General features: G+C 31.2%; 1 protein-coding gene and 1 long non-coding RNA gene across 4 annotated transcripts in view; one reads left to right on the forward strand and one right to left on the reverse strand.

The window, feature by feature from the left end:
- The window catches only part of LOC145255605 (uncharacterized), a 529950-nt gene that overhangs the window by 93277 nt on the left and 411379 nt on the right, over positions 1–25294 (forward strand). Inside the window, exon 2 of one of the 3 annotated variants that reach the window (XM_080114094.1) lies at positions 21442–21483. The exons of the other annotated variants lie outside the window; for them this stretch is intronic. Within the exon in view, the coding sequence (XP_079970220.1) occupies positions 21442–21483 (42 nt within the window). The remainder of the gene's footprint in view (positions 1–21441; positions 21484–25294) is intronic. 3 annotated transcript variants of the gene reach the window in all.
- On the reverse strand, positions 5680–11800 carry LOC145255602 (uncharacterized). Its single transcript, XR_013863863.1, has 2 exons — positions 11536–11800; positions 5680–5910 (listed from the first exon to the last, which is right to left on the reverse strand). It is a non-coding gene; the product is annotated as an uncharacterized LOC145255602 (long non-coding RNA).

Below are 25294 nucleotides of genomic sequence, written 5' to 3' on the forward strand. Positions count from 1 at the left end.
GATATATTACTATTTTCGACATGACAATTAAGTACGTAATATTGTTTTTGTTTAAAACATATTAAAAAAATCGAACTGTTGACTCTATCTTGACAAGCACCGAATTTTATGGAGAACAGTTGATTGCAGTTATTTTAGCAAACCTTAATCATTTTAAACTAGCAGGACCTGTGGTAGTTCCACAGCGGACTCTTTCATATATAATATATTGATGTTCGCATTCTGTGGGTGTTCAGCTTAAATGGAGATTCCCGGATATTATTGTAGCTCTTTTGAAAAAGTATTTATCTAAAACTGCAAAAGTATTTATCTAAGCTAGCAGGGATGCCTGGCGTAGACCGGTCGTAAAGTACGCTTAAATATGATATTTTAATTCTTGCAGATTTTGTATATATTATTACAGAGTTAATGTCCTATCGATTTTTATATATTATAAAGTTGTGATTTCAAAAATAAAAAAATATATCCATATGACTTGAGTTCCTTCAGCTATAATCGAAACCGAAACCAAAACTTATGAACAATTCTTGGTAAAATTATTTATTACAAGAAATGGAAGTCCATAACAATTAAACGGCAGTCACTCGGATGTAAGCGTGACACACAAAATAAATAACACACACGCTATCCTATTAATATATAGATGATCGGACGATACTGTAATAAGTAGTTTAAATTTTTAAATTCTACTTAAAAAAACAATATGGTAACAAAAATCAAGTTTATTCAAGAAACTAACAGGACGCATGTCCTTACATTACCTATATTATATATATATATATATATATATATATATATATATATATATATATATATATAATACATTACATATATTATACATATATATAATACATTACATATATTATATATATATATAATACATTACATATATTATATATATAATACATTACATATATTATATAATACATTACATATATTATATATATATATAATACATTACATATATATATATATAATACATTACCTATATTATATATATAATACATTACATATATTATATATATATAATACATTACATATATATATAATACATTACATATATTATATATAATACATTACATATATATATAATACATTACATATATTATATATATAATACATTACATATATTATATATATAATACATTACATATATTATATGTATATAATACATTACATATATTATATATATAATACATTACATATATTATATATATAATACATTACATATATTATATATATATAATACATTACATATATTATATATATATATAATACATTACATATATTATATATATATAATACATTACATATATATATAATACATTACATATATTATATATATATAATACATTACATATATTATATATATATAATACATTACATATATAATATATATATATATATAATACATTACATATATATATATATATTACATATATATATATAATACATTACATATATTATATATATAATACATTACATATATTATATATATATAATACATTACATATATATAATACATTACATATATTATATATATATAATACATTACATATATATATATAATACATTACATACATATATATATAATACATTACATATATTATATATATAATACATTACATATATTATATATATATATATAATACATTACCTATATTATATATATATAATACATTACATATATTATATATATAATACATTACATATATTATATATATATAATACATTACCTATATTATATATATATAATACATTACATACATATATATATATATATATATATATAATACATTACCTATATTATATATATATAATACATCACCTGATTTAACTATTAAAAAAGTAATGTATTATATATATATATGTAATGTATTATATATATATAATATAGGTAATGTATTATATATATATATAATATATGCAATGTATTATATATATAATATATGTAATGTATTATATATATATGTATGTAATGTATTATATATATATATAATATATGTAATGTATTATATATATATAATCATACATATATATATATAATACATTACATATATTATATATATAATACATTACCTATATTATATATATAATACATTACATATATTATATATATATAATACATTACATATATTATATATATATATATAATACATTACCTGATTTAACTATTAAAAAAGTATTTGTACTAAATATTTTAGGTTCTAGAATGAGGGAATATGGGTGGATATTTTTGTGTTTCTACAGAATTTGAACCAAACTAAAGTGACTTTTGCTGAACTAAACATAAAAGTTAGGTACGAGTTCATTTTGTGTTGTTAAGATTAAAAAAAAAGTTTGTTTTAATTCTGTAGAAGTACCAAAAGTATTTCCAAAGTAAAAATTCTGTTCATTTTTTATCTATTTTTTTTTTTCTACTTGGGGTCAATTGGAGCGCTAGGTTAGCAATTCTTCCTGGGACCAATCTTAGGGTATGTCCAAGCCAGCCTTGACGTCGTTTGCAAATTATTGACGATACTACTTGCTGCTTCAAAGACGAATAATTGATTTCCTTCTTGTCGATTTAATTTCATCGATCTAACACAGAAATTTTAATACACGATTCAACACAATTCAATGTAGTTACTAAGACTTTCAAAACTTTCACACAAAAACACTCGACTAGCTACAACCACTATCAACAATTTCCCCCACTATCTGCGCCTAAATCTAAACATAGATTCCATGAACAAAGTTTCTTTCCTAGAACTGCCCACCTGTGGAACACAGTTCCACTAGCCTTTTTTCTAGCCAATTACACTGTTACACTGGCCTTTTTTCCAGCCTTCAAGTCCAATGTAAACACGTTCTTGTTGAGCTGGCCCCTTAAATAATACAAATTCTACTCAATTTACACCATTAGCAATTGCTACATTACCACCTCAACATTCTTTAACCTTTATCCTCGAGTGGCCTTTGGGCCTTGATAAGTGGTGACTCTTTTGTAAAAACCAAAAAGACTTAGGAACTCTCGCATTTTGCGGCGAATGAGGCAGTTAAAGAATACTATCATTTTCGATCTGAAGCCAGATCCACAACATCCCTCCAGTTTCTTTCCGTTGCAATCAAATCTCTCTCGATTCCAGCTCATTTCTAGTCTTCCTCTTCTTCTTTTTTCGTCAGGAGTCTATTGCACTTGGTTGGCAATTCTCTCTGGAGTCAATCAAGTTATGTTTAAAACAGCCTTGATATTGTTTGAAGATTATTGATGATACCACCTGTTGGTTAGTGCAGTCTCAGACTTCTTGGTTTGATTGTTTCTGTTGATCCCTAAAATTTTTTAAGACACTTGCAATCAAACGTGTCTGATTCCTCTACTGGCTGATTTTGAGATGCCAAGTTTCAATTGCATATAGTAGTGTGGAAAAGACGTTGTAATGAAATTTTAATTTAAATCTGAGGCATTGTTTAATTCTCTCCCACTGCAACAAATTAGACACTAGAGTCGGAAAGTGGGATTGAGAAGTCAGCGTTTCAGAGAAGATGTACCTGTAAAAAGTGCCTGGGCAGCCCAATCAGCATTATCCGGTAAGGGCACTTCAGGCGATTAGCAATAAACTAATCCCTTCTCAAAGAGAGAAAGCAAGGTCTAGGAGGGCGGACCTCCTGGAACTGCATATAACTTAACTCATACTACAAAATCAATAGAGACCGGATCATTACAAGAATGGCTTAATCTCTGTTGGATTTGGGGGTCCAAGGATAAAAATCCCTTTTTTTGTTTCTCCAGGTCTTGCAGAGCTGATTAAATGCTACTGAGGCCTTACCTATCCTGCACTATAATTCGTAGTCCATGCTGCCTTCCTTGTTTATGAAGCTTCCTAAGTAGTTGAAGTTGTCAACTTAGCTATTTCTTTTTGATTGATAAAAATGTTTATATGTGGTTGAGGTGTCCCAGAAAGCGTATTTTGAGTTTTATCAGCATTGATATAGAGGCTAATGCTCCCTGCTTCAGCTAAAACCTCGTTAACAATGCCCTATAGGTCCATGATATTCTCTCTTACTTCAGCATTATCTACAAAGAATAAGTCAGAAAGTTTACACTCATTGACCCATGTTACACCTTCATCCTTTTGCATGGCTTTGTCATAGAGTAATAATGAAAGTAACCATTCTTGACGGAATCCAGTGATCATCACAAATCAGTCACTGAAATCATCTGCTTTGTTCAAAAAGACAAACGAGTATGGCTTGAAAATATGGAAGAGGAGACTGAGATAACTGCGGCACGCAATGACATGAGAACCTGTGTATGAAATTGCTAAAAGGATCACAAGCATTTTCAGAGTATGAGGGGTGTGCAATAAGTAATGCCCCTGACCCACTTCCAGTTGTCTGATCTAGCTGAAATTTTGCATGTGCAATGATTTATATCTCTACGGGTTATGTGGCAAATTACAGCTCTGAACTAATTGTGGTTTCTGTTTTACAGGTGTTTGAACTGAGTTAGGTTGAAATGGAGCCTGTTGAATGTTGAGCAGTGATCCGGTTTTTGTATTTGAAAGGACGCACACCACAAGAGACTTTTGATGAAATGAAAGAAACTTATGGTGATAATGCCCCATCATATGACCTTGTAAAACGTTGGCATCGTGAATTCAAACATGGCCGGAAGTCTGTGGAAACAGCTCCCAGACCTGGTCGCTCCCCCTTCTGCCATTGATGAGGCATCTGTCCGTCAAGTTGAGGCTGCCATTTTGGAAGATCGGCGCATTACTATTCATCAAATAGCCCAAGATGTCAAGATTAGTACAGGGTCTGTGGAAACTATCATTCATGACCATTTGCATATGCATAAGGTGTCTGCCAGATGGATTCCCAAGTTGTTCACACCATTCCAGAAGCAAGAATGCGTTGAGTGCTCGAAGATTAATTTGGAGATGTGCCAAGAAGATGAGTCAAAGGTTTTCAAAAGACTGATTACACAGGATGAAACCTGGGTTCATCACTATGATCCAGAGACCAAAGCCCAGTCAATGCAGTGGAAGCACTTGGACTCACCACCTCCAAAGAAGGCAAGGGTGCAGCCCTCTGCTGGCAAGGTCATGCTCACAGTCTTCTGGGACCAGGACGGAGTAGTGATGACAGATTTCCTGGCAAAGGGTACCACAATTACAGGAGCTTCACTTTTGAGGAAATTAAGGGAAGCTATCAAAATCAAGAGGCGGGGCAAGATCAGCAAAGGTACCCTCATCCTGCAGGACAACGCTCCGGTCCACAACTCATATATCGCCAGATCAGAAGCACGGGTATGTGGCTATGAAATCCTGCCCCATTCTCCCTACTCTCCTGACCTTGCACCCTCTGACTTTCACCTCTTCCCAGTCATGAAGTTGTTTTTGAAAAGAAAGCGTTTCCCAGATGATGCAGCCTTGATTTCTGAAGTCACATCATGGTTGGAGGACCAACCTGGGGTGTTCTACAAAAATGGTCTCCAGAGCTGCATCAAATGATGGGAGAAATGTATAACTCTGGGTGGTTCCTATGTAGAGAAAGACTAATAATTGTGCCAAGTTTCGTTGCTCTACTGCTATGGGAAGTGGGTCAGGGGCATTACTTATTGCACACCCCTCGTAACATGGGATTATACAGGGTGGAACAATAAATTTGTCACCCTAAAGAAAACAACACTACAGGTTTATTTTAAAACTTTTATTGAAAAAAATCAATTCAGGTAACTTGATTATGTAGTAGAGCTGACATCTATTTAATGTAGAGGCTTTCAGCATCAAACACCGCATTTGACAGCATTCACTGGCCATTACTCTGGAACATCTTGCAGTATGACTTGCCACAAAAAGTCATCACTGCAATTGCGATTGGTAAAAGTCATTTTGTTTTTATTCATTTACTGTTAACTATTCAACACTAGAAAACAAAAATGAAATTTATAATATAACACAATTTTTATGACTTTTATTTATTTTTAAGTTGTATATTACCCAGCATTGACTGGGTGGTGATACATTGCAGGGTAGAATGCTTAGAGAAAATAATTCAAAATATTTTTAGGAGACATTTATTTAATGTTACCAACAAAAAAAATAAAAAAAGAGTGAAAAAATAAATATACAACAAATAAATATTACCAAAAGCAAGTTAAGTTATTCTTCTACCAACCTGGATAAGTTTTTGAATGTGTGTGTTTTAACTTATTTTAAAGAGTTTTATTTTTGTTTTTGCTTTAAAAATAAAAGCAGTATAAAGCTTTTCAAGTTAAAATAACAAAAGTCTCAAATCGCTAAAAAATTACCGGTAGAAACACATTTAATGTCATCAATCGTGCAAAAATATAACATTCTACCGATACTTTCAGGCCGGGATCAAAGTGTAGTATCTGTTCTGATGCTACATTTAAGTTAATTTGCCTTTGGTCAATGGAGAGGAAACTGAGACAATTATTATTTTGGGTTACTGTCAGAGTGCCCCTTTTTGCCCTTCTTTTGGGGAGCTGGTTTTCCTCCATATTAAAAACGACCTTGTGTCACATTTTGCTTTCATGAGGAAGCCAATAATTTTTTTATCCTAATAAATACCTTTATCAGGTTATTTACAAAAGATACTACTAACAATACAGGGAAAAATAAAATGTATTTTTTTTGTTGATTTTAATATATATTCGATTAAAAAAAATCAATGAGTTCAATAGAGAATGATTTTCAAAATAATAATGTCATTATGTAAGCATGTTTCGTGCTATTCTGCATAAGTACCCAGAGCTCTAATAATAACTAATTTTCTTTCACAACAAAAAGTTATAATTGGAATTTGGGCAAAACATAAACAAAGCAAAAGCACCAATAATTTCATAAATACTGGCAAACCAGAACCCGATTCAAAATTAGAAGTAAATGATGGTTCATCAAATTCTGTCTCTGATATTAAACGTCATCAGTAATATAACTTCAGTTTCAATTTCCCAATTTTATTTATCAAATTGTTAAGTAAAAGTACAGAATAGTTAACAAAGATCTCCCCCTCTTTAGGTTCTGCAGATTATTTACTATGTTACCATAACAGTTATGGTGTGAATTTCTGCCAGTAATTTGTTTTATTTTTAAGTCATTATCGAAACTCCAAAGATATAATTCTATCGTGTCAGCCATTTTGAGTAAAAAATTTTTTGTGCAATTAAATTAAAAGCAGTGGCCGCCAGCGATTAAATCACCAAATTCATTTTCCCTTTTCAAGACTTAATAAAATAAATTGAATTTAGGTAAATATGGCAGCGGTAAAATTTTATCTGGACTTTTTTCATATTAATCTATATAAATATTTGGGTTTGTATTACTGTACACATAGATTCGAAAAAGTTGTCAAAAAACAAATATATAACAAATAAATGTTATATAAGGCAAGATAAGTTACTTTTCTACCAAACTGAATATATTTTTTGTGTTTTTATTCAATGTAACATGTTTATTTAGCTCGAAAAACGTGCAGTGTTTACCGATGTATTGGAAAATTCAAAATGGCGCCCGACTCTCTCTTTAACACGGTAAGTTTGGGAAAAGGTGTTATAAATAATAAACTAGACAACATACCATTAAAAAAAACACCGAATATATGTCAACTTATGTCATGGTAACATATATTGAGCAAATTTCTAACAGTATTTTGTCTAGTTTATTATTTATAACACCTTTTCCCGAACTTACCGTGTTAAAGAGAGAGTCGGGCGCCATTTTGAATTTTCCAATACATCGGTAAACACTGTATGCTTTTCGAGCTGAATAAACATGTTACATTGTATAAAAACACGAAAATTATATCCAGTTAGGTAGAAAAGTAACTTATTTTTCCTTTGATAACATTTATTTGTTATATATTTGTTTTTTGACAACTTTTTCGAATCTATGTGTACACAGTAATACAAACCCAAATATTTATTATAAAATAATTATTAAATAAAACGTTATAATTTTTCTACGCTACTTCTACACAATTTGAACCCAGCCACCTTTTCCAAACTCAAGCTAAGGGACTTACCCCTATTTAAAACTAGGGGATCGCAGTTCTCGGACGGTGCTAATTTTTTGTTGTCAAAGTGCCATTTTTTACCTAGTTATTCAGTATTCACTTTTGTCATTTTTTACCGGTGTCATTTTTACCGCGCCATATTTTCCGGTACCTTTTTTACCGGTGCCATTTTTACCGAGCAGTCCCCCACATACATTGGAGATCTGTTTTATTAATGGATGATGAACCGGAACCGCTTCTTGCAGTTAACAATACAGTCGAAATGAATAAAAAGTGTGCGTTTAATTTTTACTTCGTAAATATATTTTTTAAAATAAGGGGTTTGTATTACTGTACACATAGATTCGAAAAAGTTGTCAAAAAACAAATATATAACAAATAAATGTTATCAAAGGCAAAATCAGTTACTTTTCTACCAAACTGGATATATCTTTCGTGTTTTTATTCAATGTAACATGTTTATTTAGCTCGAAAAACATACATTGTTTACCGATGTATTGGAAAATTCAAAATGGCGCCCAACACTCTCTTTAACACGGTAAGTTCAGGAAAAGGTGTTATAAATAATAAACTAGACAAAATATTATTTAAAAAAAACACCGAATATATGTCAACCTATGTCACGGTAACATATATTGAGCGAGTTTCTAACAGTATTTTGTCTAGTTTTATATTTATAGCACCTTTTCCCAAACTTACCGTGTTACAGAGAGAGTCGGGCGCCATTTTGAATTTTCCAATACATCGGTAAACACTGCATGTTTTTCGAGCTGAATAAACATGTTACATTGAATAAAAACACAAAAAATGTATCCAGTTTGGTAGAAAAGTAACTTATCTTGCCTTTAATAACATTTATTTGTTATATATTTGTTTTGTGACAACTTTTTCGAATCTATGTTTACAGTAATACATTACAAACCCAAAATAAGATTTTTAAAACGCGTTTTAAACTTTCCTTATTTTTAATTTCAATACACATTTTATTAATAGTGAATGAGACATTTTTTTTTTTATAATAGACAAACAACAAAACAACAGTGTGAAAAAAATATCCAAGAAATAAATGTTAGCAAAGGCAAGCTAAGTTACTCTTATACCTACTTGGATAAGTTTTGTGTGTTGTTAGGAAGCTTTTATTCGTTTCGAAAAACAAGCAGTGTCGAATAATCGGTAAACCCAAATCATCATCATCATGGCAGACGAGAATACGGTATCTTCATAGAGTCACTAAAAACTTGAATGTCTCTAAATAAACAAAAAACTGATTTTAAAACGTTTATTGACTTAGTTCAAACACAGAAAAAACATTCAGGCGTGTGCTTGAGTAACCTATCTGGTCAATGTGCATTTGCACTGATTGTCTAACCTTCAAAGTGTTTATTCCGAAAGCCGTTCTTAACATGGGGAGGTTGGGGTGGCAGTATTTATTCAGAAAGCCGCTCTTAACACGGAGAGGTTGGAGGTGTTTATTCCGAAAGGCATTTTCTTATTTTCAACCTCTTCGTAATCAACTTCTTTAAAGGGGGTGGTCCCTTGTCCCCCAGTGCACTTTCATCACTTATCTTACCTTTGGTAACATTGATTTGTTGTTTATTTAGATTTTTTTCATCAATTTTTTTGTTTTGTTAACTATTGTAAAAAGTAAAAACATGCCGAGTTAATACATGTCTTTATCAATGTAACGTGTAGGCGAGTAATTCACACACGGACTCGTCTAAGTTGATTAATGCCAAATAATACACTGTAAATTACTGCATTAACATAATTTTTTTAAAAATATAACATCAAATAATTGTGAAATATTTATTTTTTCGCAATATTTTGTAAAAGATATGGGCTTCCATGTCAAGGGGATAACTGGGAATTTAGCAAAGAAGCAACAAACGAAAAAGGTCAAAAAATAAAAAAGATACTTTGCTACCTTCTTAGATAAGTTTTGTGTAGTTTAACATATTTTAAAGCGTCTATTTAATTCGTAGAGTCTTTTAGTAAGTTATAGTGACAAGATGGCCGACAACAGACGTTCAACTTGGAAGTCTCGATAATCGCTTAAATCATGAAAACAAAACAATTTACCAATAGAAATTCACCCAATAAATGTTACGGTGACATTTATTGGGTGGATTTCTTTCAAGATTTTGTTTATTTTTCGAATTTGTAGCCATTACTGCCTCTTGAAGACGGCATGTTGTTGTCGGTTTAATTTTTTATTTACCAACTCGGCACTACTTGTTTTTGAATATTAAAAGTTTTAAAATATGTTTTAAAAAACTTATCCAGGTAGATAAGAGAGTAATTTTTGCCTTTGGCAACATTTATTCGTTTATATATGTGAATTTTAGGCCCCCTTTTTTCGTTTGTTGATTTCTGTGCTAAATACCCGGATAACTAGACAAAATACTGTTAGAAACTCGTTCAATATATGTTACCGTGGCAAAATAGGCTGACTCGGTAGATTTTTAACAGTATTTTGTCTAGTTTTTTTTATTTTTAACTCCTTTTCCCAAACTTACAGTGTCAAAGAGAGTCGGGCGCCATTTTTAACTTTCCAATACATCGGTAAACACTGCATATTTTTCGAGCTGAATAAACATGTTATTGTTACACTAAATAAAAACACTAAAAACATATCCATCTAGGTAGAAAAGTAACTTATCTTGCCTTTGATAACATTTATTTATTATATATTTGTTTTGTGACAACTTTTTCGAATCCATGTGTACAGTAATACAAACCCAGCCATTGTTGTATACTAATAATCGGAAAATTAACAATATCCGGAAAACTACTTGTTTGCGGGAAATTACAATGTGATATTCGTTTTCAGCATAACTGAAAACTTTAAAAATCCGTCATTTAAAGGAAAATGTTCAGGTGGAAACCAAGTAAAAATTTACCAAGTTTGGTACCGGCTAAGCATAAAAGTGCTTTTCGTGTAGACATATGCATGTTAGACCTGTTTTGTTTACACCATATATTATTTGTGTATACGACTGCAGGTATGTGAGATTTTTTCGTGGCGACAGTTGTTTAGCGGCGCTAAACTTTAGCGCTATTAATGGCCATGTGTTCGCTCGTTCAGCGTTAGTGCGTGTGTATTGACCCCCCCCCTCCCGCGTCTACCCTAAGAGAACGGAGGAGTTGTGCTAGAGCTTATTGCTGTGTGAGTACGCGCGTGGCCCACGCATGTGGCTCTCCTCCCACCGCGGTGTCGATTATTACCTTGTACCGCTCCTCATGGCCCCCTGTTTGATATGTAGTCGACTTCTCTAGTTATAATTCTTTCTATACCTTCTTCAGTTGCTCTCCCCCTTCTCTCTCGGTTTATAACATTCACCTCTCCCTCTATCTCGTTCGCAGTATTTCCTGCAAAAGTTATTGATCATTGTTATCAGTATACTAATAATCAAAAAATTACCAATATTAACATTCTGGTGTAATGTTTATAAACATCGGATCGGCGTGCTGGGTTCGAATTCTGTATCACTTTCTATAATATCTCTTACTTACCGAGCATAGGCTCAGAAGTGAAGGATAGTTTCTGTTCGGGGCCCCAGAAACCACCCTAAGAGGCATTACCCACTCCATAGGAGGTACTGGTTTGTCGTAAGTCGCAAGTTACTCCTACTTGGTATCTCGATAGGTTCACAAAATTTTGCACCTATCCAGAGTTCTCTCCCCCCTTTTGGGGGAAACTGGATTTTCCCGGTGCTGGGTAAAAATGGCTCTGGAAAAAATGCTTCCAGGAAATACAGCATTCACCGGTAAAAATTATGTAAATTAATAAATAGGGGTATTGCACAAAGTAAGTATAATTTGGTAACGGAAAATTATAACTGTTCAGGAGGGGGGAGGGGCAAGGCTGAAGGGCGGTTAGGCTCTTTTCCGTTTAATTTTAATTACGGATTAAGATCCTTTCTTTAATATGGTATTTTTTTACGACAGTACCCAGCGTAGTATAAACACCCCGACCTCCCCCATGTTAAGAAGGCTTTCGGAATAACCACCCTCAACCTCAGAAGCCGTTCTTAACATGGGGAGGTTGGGGGTGTTTATTCCGAAAGCCGTTCTTAATATAAAGAGGTTAGGGGTGTTTATACTACGCTGGGGCACTGTCGTAAAAATATCTCTAATATTTAAAAACAAGTGTTTATGGAACCCTATTGCTCCCACGGATTGTTGTCCACAGTTACGGTGGATTGAATGTGTTCCCCAACCGCAAGAAATCAAGATCACAAATGTAATAGTTTCGGACCCTTAAAAGGTATTTAGGCATTCTCTGGACGTTAGAATCACGCATGTATCGTCAGTTTTAGCTTTGAGATGCACAAAATGTGCAGACCCTAAGTCCGTATAGCAACACAATTTCAACGGTTTTACGGAGATACTAAAACAATATTTACACTCTCCAGGACGTGGATCCCTGGTTGTTGCTAGTGTTTTCTTCTTTCACAAAAGGTCACCGTTCGGCTGGAAACTCTCATTGCTGCAAGATCTGTTTTGTTGATTTCTGTGAAAAACTGAATCATTTTCAAAACACATTTAAAAAAAGGGGGGGGGTAAAAAAATAATAATTAATTAGTCGTTCGTAATCGTTTTCTTATCTATATATGAATACGATAATGTGTTATTTTGTGTGTCACGCTTACATCTTTTTCTTCTGACTGGCTGTCGTTTAATTGTTATGGCCTTCCATTTCTTGTAATAAATAATTTTACCAAGAATTCTTCATAAGTTTTGGTTTTGGTTTCGATTATAGCTAAAGGAACACAATATTCTTCATAAGTTTTGTTTTCGGCTTTGATTCAAGCTGATGCACCCAAGCCATATGAATATATATTTTTTTAATTTTTAAATCTCAACTTTATAATATATGAGAATGGATAGAAAATTGATTCTATAACAATATGATATTTAAGCGTATTTTACGACCGGGCTACGCCGGGCGTTCCTGCTAGCTTTGATAAATACTTTTGTAGTTTTAACAAAAGAGCTACAATTATATCATAGAATGCCAACATCAATATATTACATATGAAAGAGTCGGTTGGAGAATTTCCACCGGTCCCGCTAGTCAGAAATAATTATTTGGTTAAAATATATAATCCGTATACAAAGAAAATAGATAGTTATCCTTTTTCTGATTTATGAAACAGTGAAACACTAGGTATCACAAAAATTTTCGACGCCCAAAACAAAAAATACAAGTAAAAGCTAGTAAAAACTAGTAAAATGAAATTAATCGTAATTTTTATTTTATATTGAAGAGGAAGGATCAGAATTTAAATCGCATACAAATATTCATTATTTTACACTGAATACAACGGAGGAAATTTGATTTGAATGTCACAAAATTACCAAAACATATATTGGGAAAGTAACATAGCAGATATACGAAAAACAGGTCTTATAAAACATTAAAAATATAGGGGGGACAAAAAAAATAAAGATTAGTACAAATAGACATTATATATTTTGAAAGGTTTGTTCAATCATTATTCAAGTGAAATATAACAATGAAAGTCTTACCTTTGGCTTGAAATGAAAAAAACATGTCTATCCAGAAAATGTTCATATTTTAACAGACAAAACCTAAAACATGTAACTTTCGCTTTCATATGGAACACGTTAATTATACCAGTCATCATAGGAGCAACTGGGCTTATGAAAAAGAACTTTAAAAAGTACATAGCAAGCATACCCGGTGAACTAAGTGCAAGTGAAATACAAACGATTGCACTGAAAGGGACGGCTAGAATCCTGAAAAGATCTTTTGGTTGGACTCACTAAAATATGGGTAAATGTCAGACATCTGGTTGGATGTCCCATCCCCTAGAAGAAAAAGTTTAAGAAAAATGAAAAAAAAAAAAAAAAAAAATTCCTTTATTATTCATTTTCAATATCGTAATTTGTAGCCCGGAAAAAGTAATATTTAAATTATTTTTGTTAAATTCATTTTTATTTTAAGAAATATCAATTTTTAATTCCTAAAACAAAGCTGAGCTTTTTTTTAAATCCTTAATTTTTAGAAACTTATTTTCAATTCAAAATTTTTGTCTAGACTTATGAACTTATAATAGTTTAATAATTTAATATTAAGATCGTAAAACATGCAGTGCACAAAGAAATTTAATCAACTCTTAAATCATAATTGTTTCAGCTATTTGGTTTAGAAATTATATTTTTGTTCTGACAAAAGAAACGAGTAAGGCTATGATTTTTATCAGCAACGTGTGAACAGATTACGGCATCATTGGCCTTCTGTAGAAAAAAATATTAACTTTTGATTTCTAAATATATTTTTTTAATTATTCACTATTCAAAACGACATCAATTAAAAAAGATTTTTTTTTAATTATTAACAGTAAGATTGTTTATTCATAATAAGTTTTGAAACCGAATTTTCTACATTTTTTCACAAACCTTTGAAAAATCCAATCATTAAAAAATAATTTCGGAAATTGTAAATAGTTGAAAACTGTCAAATGTAAATAATAGTTTTAAAATATTTTGTAAAACTTAAATAATTTTAATATATTTTCCAACATTTTTCTTCCGAAAAATCGATAAAAATCATATAAATTAGCAACGTTTGTGACCCAAAATTAAATACATTTTATTTCATCATTCCAGTATATTTTAATATGTAAAAAAACTAAGATGTAAATCCTCCCTCAAAAAAAAAAAAAGTTCTGATAAGATCGTGTTTGCAGGGGGTGGGGACAGAATATGAAAATTTGTCTTGGTAGATTATTGTTATATTGTGAAATATAAGATCTTCACTGAGTCTATAACGATATGTAAACAAAACACAGATTGCATAAGCAGGAGCAAAGACACCCAATCATCAGGAGCAGCTACTGATATGACAGTGTCAATACTTAAGCAACAATGGCGCTGATTTGTGCTTTACTACAATATAGGATCAACTGTTAACGACGCATTAAGTTGTCAGAAAATATGCTTTTTGTACCCATCCTTCTATTATGATACACAGTTCATTATAGCAAAGAATTATTGGGCAAAACACATTGCCCAAAGAATTAACTACAATAAGAGAGAGAATGTCATGAGATCTCGACAGATGGGATACAAAAATATGCGATAAAAATATTACAAAAAGACTACAAGTGACTAACTTGGTCTAAATTCACTCACAGACACACCAGGTTTAAATAGAAATAAAACACAAAATCAGGGAAACAAACATACCCTACGGCAAGGCTAACCATTTCCTTATGACACATCTGGCAGCAAAAGTTTCCTATTATTCAAATCTGGAAAATATGTCTACAACTATGACTGCGCACACAATATATAAAGAGATTGCCACATCAGCTGAACAGCAGTGGTAGCGTAGGCAAACGCAACAACTCATATGGATTACTCTTTTTCTTTCTAACAGCAGCAACTAACTTGAACATCTTCGCCATTTCTTTCTCATAGTAGTAGAAGCCCACCGACAACAACAAACCTTTATAACAAGGACTTTGTTATTTCTATCTTCTCGGAATCCTAACAACCAGAGACGTTTCAAATTATTCACAACTTTAATAACAAGGACCTTAATATTCTCTTCACCTTGGAACATCCTGTCAATAAGAGACATTTCTAATTATTTTTACTCTTACAACCTTAATAACAAGGACTTTGTTATTTTCTTCTTGTTGGAAACTTCTTATCAACAAGAAACATTTACATCCATTTCGTTTTTTTTCAATAAATATTTAACTTAATACCCTGTCTGACTTTCTTGCTACCATACGCTAAATTTATTATTGTAACTGTCGTTATCGGGTATTGAGATACAATACCTTGGGATGATGACATAACATTGGTGTCACAATATAACAACTGGTGCCAGAAGTCATAACATTATTTTATTTCAGTTTATTTATAGTTCAGCCTTTTATTTTAAATAAGTCTGTAAAAAAAATTAATGAAATTGATCAATTATTTTAGTTAAAAAATTGTGTTGTTTTCATTGTTTACGCCAAAACATGCAGTCCCAATTTTTCTGTTTTTGGCTGTTTGGGAAATTTTTTGAAAATTCACAAGTTTTTCAAAGAGTAAACAAAAAACAAAATATGAAATTTTTTAGAATATTTCTTCTTGAGGATACTGCTAAAGTTACAATGAATCAATTTTATTTTACAAGTTTTTACTATTATTATTATTTGTTATGGGAGTCGAAAATTCTGTCTTTATTATGGTCATGCCTAGGAAACACGTAATGGATTCGCTAGAGTTTATCTTTTCAATTTAACCTTTCTTCCAAGTTCTCTGGACGAAGTTTGGTTGGCGAATCAATCTCGAGTCTGGGCAAATTGCGACTGGCACTAGTGTGGATTTACCAGAAACTGTGAAAGAGTCTCTCGGTCATCCGAAAAAACTGGCTTTTATTGACAATTTATTTCTCTCATTTCTTACTGCAATTACTCTATCTTCCTTTTTTCTTCTTCTAATAACCATATATCTTCCTCTTCCACATGGAATGTTGGTCTCCCCTCTTGTAGAAATTCTCATTTAATAAACTTGCTATTTTACTCCTTTCTTTCTCTTTTCCAAACTAAATCAGCTTTCCCTTTTATCAGAGAATATTAATTTCACTACAAGAATCTATTTTTCATTAACTCCCCAATTCACGCGTTTTGTTTTTACGAGTTATTTTTATTTATTTTTATTTTTTTTTTGTAATTAGTGTCTGAGAGTCAATCATTCGCCTGATTCTCCCAGTAACAATAAATAATTCATGAGAATCCACCAGCAAGGTCAGTTGACTTCGCCCAGGATCCATAATATTGCCACATTTAATCTGTTGTTTTAGAAGCAAATAAAATCGAATTTTCTAATTATTATTTTTGGAGGTGGGAGTAGGTTTTCTCACCTCTAATTTTACACAAGTCCACTGCTTCATATTTAAAAATAAGTATGTAACAATTGAGAAACTTTAAAAACAAAAATAAGAAACAATTGACTTATATCAAACGCAGTAAGTTTTAATTATCTACTAAACTACTTTTAATATGCTGAAACGTTGTTTAAGTTTTCTTTATTTCAAAATATTATTTCATTCAAAGTGATCTTCTTTACACGATGGAGAAAAAGATACAAGTGGCTGTGTGTCGCTTAATTTATAAGATGGAGACGTAATTCCCGAAAAGCTCGAAAAAAATTACTATTCTTACCATTAACTTTAAGTCTGAGTTGCAAGACCCTACCCCAAACGTAGGATTAGTGGTAGTCATAGTTTTTTGCGACCATTTATGTGGCGTAAAGACAGCTTAGAAAATTTGAAATAAAAAAAATTAAAAACAGTTTTAGTAAGTTGAAAGTATACAGGTTGAGTAAATAATTAAATTCTGTTGCATTTGGGATAAGGAATTTATAAAGGAAATCGCCACAGACAAGGCATGAAACCACTTGATGTAAGAAGCTAAAAAATAATATTTCAAGGTCAAAAGCTTGTCAACTAGAAATGTTATGTGTATAGATACCAACCCAGAAAACAGTCAGTCTTCCTCTTTTGTCAGAAACATCGCTCATGGAATGTGAAGATTAAAAGGCAAAATTAGGGAATACGATTTCTCAATTGTTAACTATTCTATACTTTCACCATTTACTCTGTTGTTTATATTTCCTTGCCTCATCAGGAAGGTAGATTAGACATAAAGTTAGTTTTTAATGTGGGAAAACATTAGCTCCTCTAAAAAGGAGCACTCTGAATTGGGGCAAAAAAAATACAAAATTATTTAGTTTAGAAGGATTTTTCTTTCACTGACCGAGGACAAAAAAGATAAAGTATTAGAATAGATATTAGACTTTAAGGTAAACATTGAGATTCGCGTCGGGGATAAATTGTGATAAAAAAATGTTTGTAGGAGATAAAAAGTTACTTTTTTAAAAATTATGACATGATGAATCCGATGAATCATTTGGAGTTAAAATTCATTTAGTATTATGCATAGAATCTGAAGAAAAACGCTTGTGAGTAATTATGCTAGTATAATCAACGCATTTCCAAGATGGCGGCATGATTGAACGGAAGTAGATTATTAGCTAAAATACGGAATGAGGTGTACGTTAGCTGAAACAAAGTAAACACGTTTACTGACTTATAAAAATAATCTAACATTAAAGTATTTGAAAAAAATAGATTTTATAAAACATAATTCTTGTGTTTTTATTTAAACGCCAGTTTTTGTACAAAAATCAGTGAAAAGATTTTAAAGTCTTTATTTGTAAATATTTTTTATATAATTCAGTTTCTCTTCAAGTTATTTTGTATCGCCATGATATCATGATCCGTTTTTGTGTACCTCATGACGCAAAAAGTGTGTTTTTTTCCTATTACTATTAAGTTGATTTTAACTTTAATGCATTCATTATGCTAAAAAAATATGTTCTGTTGCCACATATGGGCAGGAGCTGCTTGAACAACCGATCCTGCCTTGACAGAGTTCAAAACCAGCTTTGAAACCTAGTAGAGGATGCTTTTTTCTCCTTTGTGCAACCTTGTTCCCACAGAAGAGATGTTGCGAGCCTGTCTCTGCTCTATCGCTATTTTCATAGCAAGTGCTCGCCTAAGCTTCATTTATGTCTCTCCACTGTTAAACTGTCACAAAAAGTACTTGTCTACCTACAACCACTATCAACAATGCCCCCTCTCCACTCTATATGTGCCTAAATCTTAACACAAATTCCATGAACAAAATTTTTTTCTAGAACTACTTGCCCATGGAACTCTGATCTGCTGGCTTGTTTTCTAACTGACTACATTATGATTGTTCACGAGTTTTTTTTTTTTTTAATACATGGTAGTCACCACTTATCAAGGCCCGGAAGCCACTCGGGGATAAGGGTTATTGCGTGTACAGTAATCAACGGGATAGTATCGTAGTAATTGTTAGTATTGGAGATTTGATAAAATATCTTAATTAAGGGGGCGGTTCATCAGGAATTTGTTTATGTTGGACTTGAAGACATCCGAGTTGTAGTCGAGTTAAATGGAAACAAGTTCTTGTTGAGCCACCTCTTTAAATAATCAAATTCTACCCAATTTCCATCAATAACGATCATTAAGTTGTTGTCTCAGTAACCACTGTTTACTCATTAACCTTTATCCTTGAGTGGCATTTGGGCCTTGGTGATTCCCTTGTAATAAATAAAATAATAATATTGAAAAAAAATATTATCGCCAATAGACAATTTTCAATTGCCTTTTTGATGCTAATCTCAACGTTACCCACTTTAGCATTGATTCTATTTTGAAAAGTAAAAAAATAACAAAAAAAAATCTGAAATAATTGTAAAATCAACAAATATTTTAAAAATAAACAAGTTTTTATTTTCGTTTTAATATATCTAGAACAGACAATAAAAACAGAATAAAAACTTTATTGTGATTGGTGGCGGGCAGTAACAAGCATAAAAAGTGCTACCCAATTTACCATAAAATGATCCCCCATTTCCGGGCCATTGTAACAGTTAATTTTTAACGCGATTTCATGTGATTTTATGATGCCATTTGGACTTAGAGATAAAAAATGAATTATCTGCCTTAAAATGTTAGAATAGCTTGGAAATTCTACATTTACAATGTATGCGAAACTCACCCACAAAAGTTTTGGAGAGTGTTTACACGTAATCACTTGAAAAAAGTAGAATTTCATTGGAGGAGGTAGCGGAAAATCCTCATCTATTTTTAAATATTGATATAATTTCATTTTAATCTGACAAACTTCCTAATGTTCTTCCTTTTATGTATTGTTCCTATTTACTTGCCTTCCCACAAGGGCAGAGCTAGACACAAGGTCGGTTTTTAAATGTGGAGAAAATCCAGCTTCCCAAAAAGGGGGCACTCTGGATAGAAATAAAAATAAAATTTGCCTCAGTCATGAAGGATTTCTTTTCTCTGACTGAGAACAGAAAAGGTGAAGTGTAGTATCAAATAGTGAAAATCAGAACAGATACTACACTTTGTTCCTAGTTAAAAGGCCAAATGTATTCGAGAGTTTGATAAACTAAATGTGAGATTTTTATTATGTTTTTCTTGTGCCAATTTTTCTATTTATCTACTTTTGCCATTTCTAATGGTGCCATTTTTCCGGTGCCATTTTTACCTGTGCTATTTTTACGGTGCCATTTTACTTAAATTCGGAGTTAGCAATCACAGGCCCTCGGACTAATAAAAAAAAATGAAACATCTGTTTGATCCAGGAAACTATCTGGGATCAAACAAATATTTCATTCTTTTTTTAATATCCATCCTACCAAGCATTACCTTCTCCCCAGAATGGAGTATTGGTTTATTGCAAATCACCTAAGATGCTCATACTTGGAATTTTTCCCAATCCAAATGCTCCTCCCCTTTATGGGGGTGCTGAATTCCCCCCCCCCCCCCGCTATAAATTCATATATGAAACTAATCCCCCACTCTCCCACTCTCTATTTAAGAATACATTTTTTTTTTTTTTTATTATTCTTACTTTTATATATCTGTGTGTGTGGGGGGGGGGGGAAATATGCTTATTCGATTATATTTCACCTTTTATTTACACCAATCCTTTAATTTATGAAGCTCAATGTAACTACAGAGCAACTACAAATAAATGACAAATAGTCTATATTCCAAATTACAAGATGTTATCCATCTTACCATCGAAGCATGTTAAAATGTTCAAATTTTGATGGCACCTGTTACGTAGTGCAGCCTCATTCATGTAATTATCATGTCAATTTTTTAGAAAATTATTCCCCCCTTACTCATGAAAAAAAGGAACTCATCAACTTTAAAAGAAAATAAAGAAATGTGGTCATGATTACAAAATCTGAACATCGGAAAAGAAGTTGCCATTGTGCTTTTTTTTAGTTACGCCATCTTTTTCATGGATTTTACCTTCAGTGGATTTTACATTCATGGATTTTACATTCAATGGATTTTACATTCATGGATTTTACATTCAATGGATTTTTACCATATCCCTTTTCTTCTTTTTTCTGTTTATTGCTTTCTTAATCATTATGAATCCCTATAAACTTTCACCAACTGTTTAATAACTTTTCTGATGCAAATATGATTAATTTCATGTTTGTAGTTTCTTTTAATGCAAAATTTATTGTATATTTTGCAAACCTCTTTCCTCTATTGAGAAGAATTGCATTTTTTGAAACTCCACGGAATAAGATCTTTCAAGTTTATTTGTACTCCTTGTCAGATAATTAAAATTTTGTATACCTTCCTTACAGGTTTATAATGTTTTTCTTTTGAAAATTTGAATAAATTTTCAATAAGATTTTTCTATTATATATATATATATATATACTCCTATACATTTGTTTTTTTTTTTTTTGTGTATTGATATTCATATTAAAAACCCTTTTTTCTATTGCTATTTATTTGCTTCCCTACGAAAGCAAAAGGTGACACAAGGTCGTTTGGGCCAAGAAAGAAAAAAGGTAAGCCTTTTTTCTATTTATTTAAAAAGAAAATAAAACTTTGTTATATATGGGTTGTAGAATTGCATACATCTGCAAAAGATCTAATTTGCATATTCTTTTAAACATTCATTTAAATTAATTCCTTATTAGTATGATCATCTTTAGTTAATTACTTGACTACCCGTGACCCGTTGGGTCTGTATGTTATATTAGCTATGGAATCAATGTATGAGCGTGACACTTGTGACATAAAGAAAATAGTTTTCTTTTTTGACATAACAGAAACATTTCTTTGAAAGTATATTAAAATGAAAAAAGAATATAGATAGATTTCTATGAGTCGTTCTGTTTATAATTGTTTTTTTTTTAAAGAAAAAAAACAAACTTACAGCCATTGAATTATAAGTGGTTTGCCATACTTATAGGTAAATGTGCACTGAACAGATACCATAATACTTAAAGTTAAATTCAAATTTTGATATATCGTTTTTAAATGAAATTGTTAGTTGAAAGTACAGAATAGTTAAAAACACTCTCCCCATGTTAAGAATGGCTTTTTAAATAGAAAATGAAAATAAAATGTGGCTTTCTTTCATTTATTTTAAACAAACATTCATGCCCCATTGAGTCAAATATTACATTTATATGTTAATAATAAGGTCAATAAAACTAATTAAGACAATACGGAAATGAACGATGTAACAAAACAAAGCAGAAAGTATTAACAATTGTCTATTTGGATGATTTAAACACGAAAAAAAACAAAACAATTAAGATGCTGAAAATATACACAGGAAAACAATACATTTTATTGCGGCGTTGATTATTTATTTGTAACACAAATTTAAAAAAACATTTTTTCGGGATTATTTATGTTGGTAGTGTAGAAGAAAATGTATGAATGTTTTTTAAGAAAAGTGTATTAAAAAAGGGAGCAAAATTTAAAAAAAAAAAAGGAAGGTGGTGGGTAAATCGCCGTTGTAAAATGCTCTTATGGTTGTCAACAGATTAAAGTAGATTTATTTGTAAGAAAATTGCATTAAAATAACTTAAAGTTAATACGGAAATGAACGATGTAAAAAAATGCAGAAAGTATTAACAATTGTTTATTTGGATAATTTAAATGCGAAAAAAAATTGGGACGCTGAAAACGTACAGAGTAAAACAGTATGTTTTATTGTTGCGTTGATTATTTATTTGTAACGCAAATTAAAAAAAACATATTTTCAGTGGGAAAATCGCTTTTGTAAATTGTTCTCATGGTTGTCAACGGGTCAAAGGTGATTTATTTGTAAGAAAATTGCAACAGTATAGTTGTAATACAGAATAGTTGCAAAATATCGCCACCCTTTCCATGTTAAATAATAATTTCTAAATAATAGCGTTCATATTTCAGTGCGCAAGTCAAATTCTGCAAAAGTAGCAATTTGTGTTTATTTGTTTACGTTGTTATGAGTTTATGTTTATGTACGCATACGAAACTGGAAGTCATAAACCGGTGTGGGGTTACAACACCCGTTACAAGGTTATTTGAGTTGCATAATTATATAGATTATGTGTAATTGTATTCATGTAGATATTCTACAGGATTTATAAGTATATTTGCGTAAAAAGGTTATAGTAAACACAAACCTCTTTGTATATATATATTTATGTATGCATATATATATTTGTTTAAAAAATTTTGCCTATTAAACTCCTCTGTCAGTTTTTGGTCTACAGACATGAAACTTAATATATAGGGTATTCAACCCATGCAAAACTTTATATTTGGGTTTTAGCCATAGAAAATTGGTGCAAAAGTGTGAAAATTAAAGAATGGAATTTGCCATGTGAAGGTCGAACGATGACATTACAGAAATGCATGTGTAACGTAATAGCTAGTAATTCATGTTTTAATTTTTAGCCTTGCAACAAACATGTCTCCATAGCTCAAGCATTAATGTCAAAGGAAAAAAGTAAATCATAAGCTAAATGTTTTGGTTTCAATTCTTGATGGTGGCGCACGCCGCACGAGTGATTTAAAAAAAAATCTTTTTAGATCATCACTAAATATTAGGTTCAATATAATATAATAATAAATACGAAATCTGTATCAACAAAATAACATATTTAAGTGTATTTTATGACCGGGCAATGCCGGGCGGCATGCTCATATATATAGATATATATACACACACGCATATATACATACACACACACATCTACGGATTCTGTTCTAAATTTCCGATTCCGATTTGATTCCCTCTTTCAATTCCAATTCTTTTAATATTTATAAATATTTAATTAGAGATTTGTTTTTTTTTTGCTTGTTTGTTTTTTTTTTTGTAAATTTTCAAATTATTACATACCCATCCCCCGGGTAATTTCCGGGTATATTTTTTCTCAAATGTTTTCCTTGTAATGTATTGCAAATTGAAAGACAACAAAAGGTTTACTTTGATTTTAAACAAACCCAAATTATATCAGTTCGTCATTAGTATACAACATGCTACTTGAAAGTTTTCATAAACAGTTGAAAATAGACGACGATTGGTAGGTAAAATGAAAAAACGATGTAAGAACAAAATATAAACAACGCTTCCTCTCCCATTGTAACGAACGAATTTCTAAATAATAATGTTACTATTTAGAAAACCATTTTTAACATGGAGAGGGCGTTGGGCTTTGTTAACTATTTTGTGCCTTTCTTCTATGAATGTTTAAATTTAATTTTAATTATATAAATTTGGCGGGTTATTAAAATTATTTGCTTCGCTGTAAAAAACAAAAACAAAAACGAGATGCAAATAATAATAACAACTAGTGGGACCTGTGGAATTCCACAGGTGACACATTCATACGTAATATATTTATGTTAGTATATTCATGATGTAAATAGAGATGCTCTGATATTATTGTAACTCTTGTGAAAACTGCAAAAGTATTTATTTAAGCTAGCAGGGACACATTGCATAGTCAGGTCGTAAAGTACGCTTAAATATGATATTTTAATTCTTGCAGATTTCGTATATATTATTATAGAGTTAATGTTCCATCGATTTTTATATATTATAAAGTTGTGATTTCAAAAATAAAAAAATATATCCATATGACTTGGGTGCATCAGCTTGAGTTCCTTTAGTTATAATCGAAATCGAAACCAAAATTTATGAAGAATTCTTGGTAAAATCATTTATAAAAAACAGATGACTTAAGTGCCATCAGCTATAATTTAAACCGAAACCAAAACTTATGACGAATTCTTAGTAAAATTATTTATAAGAAAATAAATGACTTGAGTGCCATCAGCTATAATCGAAACCAAAACCAAAACAGAATTCTTAGTAAAATTATTGATTATAATAAATGTGAATCCATAACAATTAATGTAATCGTGACACACAAAATAAATAACACCCACGCTATCATATTAATATACAGTATTGTTAAAAGTCATAAAAACCACACTCCTTTCCTACTACTAACCCTTAGTATGGGTGGCAATACAAAAAAATGTAGCAATTATGTGCGATTTTATGATTTTGCTGATCTGCCTTAGAATTAGTGGTAAAAATTACTGAACTGCTTAAAAATTTATCATGTACCGAAATGGGATCAGTTTACACAATTGAACCCCCATTCTAAATTCTAAAATAACCTTTCAATGTGCTCACACATAATCGCCTAAAAAAGTAGAATCTCATATGTTTTCGGTATTTTAAATATAAATGAAAGTGCTTTTTTTTTTTAAGTTAACAAATTTCTCAATGTTTGTTCTTTATATATTCTATCCAAAGTTTTAATAAACTTGTGAGATTTTCATGTATATTTTCACTTGTGCCAAAAC

This window comes from Euprymna scolopes, chromosome 31, assembly GCF_053919585.1.
Source record: "Euprymna scolopes isolate OS-2025 chromosome 31, ASM5391958v1, whole genome shotgun sequence".
Lineage (NCBI taxonomy): Eukaryota > Metazoa > Mollusca > Cephalopoda > Sepiida > Sepiolidae > Euprymna > Euprymna scolopes.